Genomic DNA, 6900 nt, shown 5'->3' with positions numbered 1-6900 from the left:
GACTTTCCCTCTGGTACAACAACCCTGCACAGTACGCTACTTTTACAATCCTCACACTGCAGATGCATAACTTAGAGAAGGGTAGGGCCACCTAAACAAGTCCATGGCTATGGGAAGATATGAACCATAGAATCATAGAACTGTAGAGTTGGAAGGGACCCTGAGGATCATCTAGCCCAACCCCCTGCAATGCAGGAATATGCAGCTGGTCCATACAGGGATCAAACCTGCAACCTTGGTGTTATCAGCACCATGGTCTAACCAACTGAGCTATCCAGGCTCATCAGGGGCCTTCTGTCTCACTGTTTAGTCTTCTACTCTGCCTCATTCATTCACACCTTCTCCTTGTATTGCTTATACTATGGGCAAACGTTAGGATGTTGCTCTGAACTGCTTAGAGATTCTGTCTTCAGAAGGTTCTCCTTGGCTTGCTCTTTTCTTTGAGCCTTTCCGCTGCTGTTTATGAGCTTGATGTTCTTCAGCATATTCTTCACTGTAAGGCTCGGGGTTGAATACCTCTTCTGGGTCATCTTTAAATTCCTCTGCCTCATATGGCAAAGCCTTGTTAGGACTGTGAGCAACTTTCTAAAATAAGACAGACATAAATTCCTACATTACAGATGAAATGTACTCCTCCACATGAAAAATTTCCTTCCATTTGTGGTCAGTTTACACACACTTTGAACAACAGCTAACTGATATATAACAAAGGCCAAGCTTTTGCCGCTATGTGACTGAACTCTGAAGCCTGAATATACATACTCAAATGGGTATCAACCATCTCAGGCATTAAGATCAGCAGCAGAGTCCTTATTGCTAGTGCCACCCTCTGGCTGCTGCATGGTTTTCACTGACCCATCGCAGGGCCTTCTCAGTGGTGGCTTCCAGCCTGTGGGATGCCCTCTTGGGTGAGGTGCATCTGTCTCCCTCATCACTGATTTTCAGGAGAAATTTAAAATCATTCCTCTATACCCAAGTTTTGGATGGCTAAAAGATATTGAGCATTGCAATCATGATCAATAATTGTGAGGGTATATGAATGCTTTTAAATATTTTTAGATGCTCTAAAAAAATTAATTTAGATAGAGACAAACTTGAGAAAGATGGGGGGGAGATGCTAACCATCGAATAAAAGTAATACATAAATCAATAACATAAAATACAAAGCAGAGGAAAAACCTGCACAGCCCCAAATCATAAGCATTTCCAAATAAGATCATTTAAAGGGATCTGCTGCCTCACAGTCGCTGATGACAAATAGGAGGGAGGTGGACTTCAATGTTTTTAACTATCTTTAAGCCTTTAATTTGTTTTAATTTGATTTTAAATCATACTGTTTCAACATTGTGGTGCTTGATGCTCTGGGCTCCTTTGGGAAGAAGGGTGGGATATGAATTTAATAAATAAAAAATAGCCTGAAATAGCTCAGTTTTCCTGGCCACAGGCCACAAGGTTTTTGAGTCAAAATACAGAGACCCCAAGACTCAAACAACAAGGCTATCAACCTGTAGCAAGGCTTCCTTAGTCTGATACATGTGGACTGGCTACCATGATATAGCCTTTAGGTGTTATCACACAGACACAGGCATCATCATCCTCATAAGGTGGGGGTTAGTGGGAAAGAAACAACACACTTTGAACTAATCACTCATATATGCTCTTAGTGAGTGAAATGGTAAAAGAGATGCAAACGTGTTTGTAAAAACACAGAAGGTTTGGAAAAAATGAACACACAGACACACGCAAAACAACTTATCACGCCATCCCCTTCTTGACTGGTTGACTTTAACACTAATAGAGTTAACTCTTAAGTTACAAACTGAATGATTGCACTTCCAACTCAGAGAACCATGAATAATATTGGCCAATTGTTCATGTGTCTCAATTAAAGAAAAGATAAAATATATCTTAATTACAATAGTCATATAAATCAGTGGCCCAGCACTAAAACCCCAAGCCTTGACTGTGGGCAACAAGATCCCCTGTTCAGGCCTCCTGCTAAAATAATCAGGATTTCAGCAGTTATGAAAAACCAGATTATAAAGTAACTAATTCATCAGCGCACCTGATTCATACGCCCTTCATCTGATTGCCCCGGTTCATCATTTTGCAGCCTCTTCATGCAGCAGCCCACATCCGACTCTAGAGTGGCACAATCCATTTCCCAGGGCAAAATCAAAATAGAAGGAGGTTAGTAACTCTTCCATGGCAACAGGTATTGCATTTCATTTTATAAAAAGACGCACATGCAATTGCAACCACAACCCATATCCAGCTGTGATGACCTGGCCATCTTGTTACATGGTGGACTGACAGAAAGTAAAAGTAGCCTTCTTCAACTTGGCTGGGCCGTCTGGGCCTGATAGGAGTTGTAGTCCAAAACATTTGGAGTGAATCAGGCTGGGGAAGGCTGAGTTCGAGACTCTCTGTTGCTTAACTTGCAAGCAATTTGCTTGAGCTTCTAAGCAACATATTGACAAATACACACTGTTCATGGTGTTAGTTTTGACCTTTAAACCTAAATGTTTTAGGGCCAGGTTACTAAAATAAACCTGCCTGATCTTTAAAATCTGCTTCAGATTATCTTTCTCTCTGCTCCTTCACCTTTAGATATATGGTGACAACTAGGGAAACATCTTTTCAGGAGTGGCACCTTGTTTGTGCAATACCCTCCCTGGCATTAAGCATCAACATTGTTCTCCTTGAAATGTTAAAGGTAAAGGGACCCCTAACCGTTAAGTCCAATCGCGGACAACTCTGGGGTTGCGCGCTCATCTCACTCTATAGGCCGAGGGAGCCAGCGTTTGTCCGCAGACAGCTTTCCGGGTTATGTGGCCAGCATGACTAAACTGCTTCTGGCGAACCAGAGCAGCGCATGGAAACGCTGTTTACCTTCCCGCCGGAGCGGTACCTATTTATCTACTTACACTTTGACGTGCGTTTGAACTGCTAGGTTGGCAGGAGCTGGGACCGAGCAACAGGAGCTCACCCTGTCGCGGGGATTCGAACCGCCGAGCTTCCGATCGGCAAGCCCTAGGCTCTGTGGTTCAACCTACAACGCCACCTGCGTCCCATCCTTTAAATGTTAGGCAGGGGGTATATGCTCCTTGGTAGCAGAACCATGCTTTGCATGCAAAATGTCCCATGTTCAATCTCTGGCATCCCAGGCTAGGAAAGACTCCAGTTTGAAACCCTGGAAAGTTACTGGTGAGTTTGCAGATTGCTTTTTTCTTTTAATTTACAAGCTCATATATTTCTGCATACCTACAGCGTGCCTGGGTGAATACCTATCTGATTTGTAGGTGGCACTGTTTTGCTTTCAAACTGATATGCGTTCAACAACTTCAACTCACTGCTTGATTGTAAACAAGCAAACAAACAAAATGCAAAGCAGTTTGCAAACAGATAAAACAAGAAAATCAAGAAAAAATTACAATACTGTAAAACACACCAAAACCTAAAATATTAAAACAGATTAAAATCCATATCAGCATTTATAAGCACCTGGGTAAAGGTAAAGGTAAAGGGATCCCTGACCATTAAGTCTAGTCGTGACCGACTGGGGTTGCGGCGCTCATCTCGCTTTATTGGCCGAGGGAGCCAGTATACAGCTTCTGGGTCATGTGGCCAGCATGACTAAGCCGCTTCTGGCGAACCAGAGCAGCGCACAGAAACACCGTTTACCTTCCCGCCGGAGCAGTACCTATTTATCTACTTGCACTCTGACGTGCTTTCGAACTGCTAGGTTGGCAGGAACAGGGACCGAGCAACGGGAGCTCACCCCGTCACGGGGATATTCGAACCACCGACCTTCTGATCGGCAAGTCCTAGGCTCTGTGGTTTAACCCACAGCACCACTCGCGTCCCACAAGCACCTGGGTACGATGGCCTAAACAAGAATGTTTCAAGCAAGGTGCCAGAAAAGAACAGAGTGAAGATGCCTGCTTGTTATCAATAGGCAGGTATATCAATTGGCTGTATAATGTGACTATGGCTCATTTATAACTTTTTCCAGTAGGCTACTCTCACCAACTGGGGTTATGTGGGATTACTGGTGGAGAGAGGGGGAATCAACTTTCCTAAACAGACTGAATTTTGATTTAACATGTTTATTTTACTTATATTTAGTAAACAACCCCCCAAAATATTTTTCATGTTAATTTCTCATGGTGTATAAATATTTCAGTGTTTTCACAATAGTTAAAAGTAGTCCACCTTTAGCATATGATTTAATGTGATTTAAATGTTTTATTCAAAATACAAAGTTTTACCTGGAAATTATTATTTTTGAAAACTTGTAAATATTTTAAGGAAAGATAACTAAATTGCACACACTTTCCTTCTGCCATTTAGCTTTTAAGGGAAAAAATGAAGGGACTGAATACTTAACATACGAATATTAGCATAACTCAACATCTATGAGCATAGAGCTTGCTAGAGAAAATCACCTTTAAATTTAATTACAACTTTGATTTTAAGTTGACTCTTATTTTATCCATTTCAGTTACTCGATCTGGCTTGTCTTGTATTCATTCATAGTGCTACTTTTAAATTTTATAAAACCATACGTTTCTATAAATGGGAGATTTTCTGCAGTAAAATATAGCAGCAGAAAGATTGTGGTGGAAAATGTTTCACTCCACATCACTGAACAACAGTAATCCCTTTCATAGGATTACATGAACATTTGGGGGGGTGGATTCTGAAAGCAGAAAGAATTTTAAAACTGAATTAATTAATTTAATTTAATTTAATTTAATTAACTAGACATTATTGTATATGTGATGGTTCATAACCTAGGCAAACCCATTTGTATGCATAATTAAGGCTGAAATCCTAAGCACTCTTACCTGGAAACAAGCCTCACTCCATATAGTGGGACTTCATTTTGAATAAACATATCAAGGATTGATGGCACAGTAAAAACTCTCTACATTCTATTTAGGGTGCAATTTTACAAGTTCACCACTAGATGCAGCTAGTGCTGCAAAACTACATTTCAGTTTGTGGGGTGGAGGTGAGGGCTTTTCGGGAACATATTAGAATTCCTTCAACATTACATAAATACTATCACTTCATGCAATGCAATCAAGCCATGGATTTCTGTTCACAGTAGTAGAAGCTTTGCTCTCATCAGAGCTTAAACTCAGCTGTATCTAAGATTTTGCAGCCACTTAAGAGGTATTACATGAAACAGAAATACATACATCCCTAAATAAACCAACAACGTATTACACACGAGGTAGCTCATGCTTGCCTTTGGGACACTGAGCTGTTGCTGTTGGCATCTGTTTGTCTCGAGAGATAATGGAGTGTGCCTCTGGGGGTGAAGGCAAACTGCTATGTAAGCAGCATCGACGTGGCTTCCCTGGGGCACAAGCATGGAGGTCCTAGGCTGCCCAGATTATAAGATCCATCTCGGATGTTTAGAGCAAACAACAGCCAAGGGAGGCCCAATTTGGGCTGGGTTCCCAATGCCTGCTACTTATTTAAAACACACAAACAGTCATGCAGTTGCTAATTGCATGAATGAACTGTGTCCTGTCTAGTTTGGTCCTTATTCATACACTTATAGGTCCTACAGAATTAGTCAATTGACTCTAGCACGCCTAACACAGAGAAAAATCTCACAAGAACAAGGAAGGGATTAAACTGGAGATCAAGGATCCCATGTTAGACAAGGCAGGGATCCATGTAGCGATTCCAGCTCTGGATGAATTTATGATCAGTGCTCTAGATGAGACCATCGGCTGACCAGGGGAACAGACGACTGTTCAGTTCTGATTCAGTGTAGGCTAGTTTTTTTGTCCCCAACCCCACAGACTAACCATCACAGGTTCTGTATCATCTTTCTGTACCAGTTACAGAAAGCAGCTCCGAATTCCCACTTAAACATCGCCCAGGGAATCCTCCTCAGTTCTACCTTCGTGCATTAAGCTTAAAATTAACAGATGTGATGCAGCACAGCCCTCACTGCTCTTTAACTCACTTTTCTGAAGCTTTTGTTCCATCTGAATCTTCAGCCAGATACTAACACGCTGGCTCCAGTCTCCAGGGGCTTCTACTTCCCACAGTCGAGACTGTTCCTCTGGATGGGTCTCCAAGAATCTCTGACAAACTAAGCAGGAAAGTTGACTTGTTCAAGGTGAAACAAGTAGAAACTCAATGGAAACTATTACTAAGAATGCCTACTATCTTAACCTGCCCTCCCATAACAATTAATATTATTACATATTATTTATATAGCGCCAAGCACTGTGCTAGGCACTGTACTCATTAAAAGCAAATATATAGCAAACACATTTTGAAAAATGAGCAAGGTTCATTGCAGGACTTGAAACACATTAAATAAGGACTGAATACACCACCCATTATATATTGGCCTCTTAACTGCTACTGCATCCTAGCCAGCAGTGCAGTTCAGTAAGTTTCAATTCTGGACTTAAGAGTCTTAGTGGGGGCTCCTTAGATGGCAAACTATATGACTTCATTGACATATAGTAAGCTAGGGTTGCTGTGTTTGAACAGCCTCCTGTTTATTCAGAATGAAAAAAGAACCTTCCTGGATCAGACCAGAGTTCAGTATCCTGTTTGCACAGTGGCCAACCAGATGCTTATAGGAAGTCTGTCCCCGAGTTCTATTTTTATAAGACAGTGGAAAAAAACTTTTCTCTATCTACTACTCTTATCTCAAAATTGCACCTCAAAATTGCATTTAGAATTTTGTATCAAGCAAGTTAAGGAAATTCTATGGACTTGCACTGCTCTACAGATTGCATGAGACAAGGTGGGGAAATCTATCATTTTACATATGTAATGGACCATTACAGAACAACAATTTGAGTATTTTTATTTATATTTGAGCATTTGGAGCAGTCTGAAAGAATGTAAAGATCAGTC

At 41.2% G+C, this 6900-nt stretch overlaps 1 protein-coding gene across 2 annotated transcripts in view; it reads right to left on the bottom strand.

Annotated features, from left to right (window-relative positions):
* Window positions 1–359: 359 nt before the first annotated feature.
* Window positions 360–6900, bottom strand: part of FAM169B (Protein) — a 41942-nt gene continuing 35401 nt past the window's right edge. For both annotated transcript variants that reach the window (XM_077918993.1, XM_028707239.2), the window contains 3 exons: window positions 5990–6118; window positions 2066–2142; window positions 360–585 (listed from right to left, as the gene is read on the bottom strand). In XM_077918993.1, the coding sequence (XP_077775119.1) occupies window positions 373–585; window positions 2066–2142; window positions 5990–6118 (419 nt within the window). In that variant the 3' untranslated portion in view covers window positions 360–372. The remainder of the gene's footprint in view (window positions 586–2065; window positions 2143–5989; window positions 6119–6900) is intronic.

The sequence above is a fragment of the Podarcis muralis genome, chromosome 14 (assembly GCF_964188315.1).
Source record: "Podarcis muralis chromosome 14, rPodMur119.hap1.1, whole genome shotgun sequence".
Lineage (NCBI taxonomy): Eukaryota > Metazoa > Chordata > Lepidosauria > Squamata > Lacertidae > Podarcis > Podarcis muralis.
The sequence above is the reverse complement of the archived record's forward strand: the minus strand, read 5'-3'. Positions and strand labels throughout refer to the sequence as shown.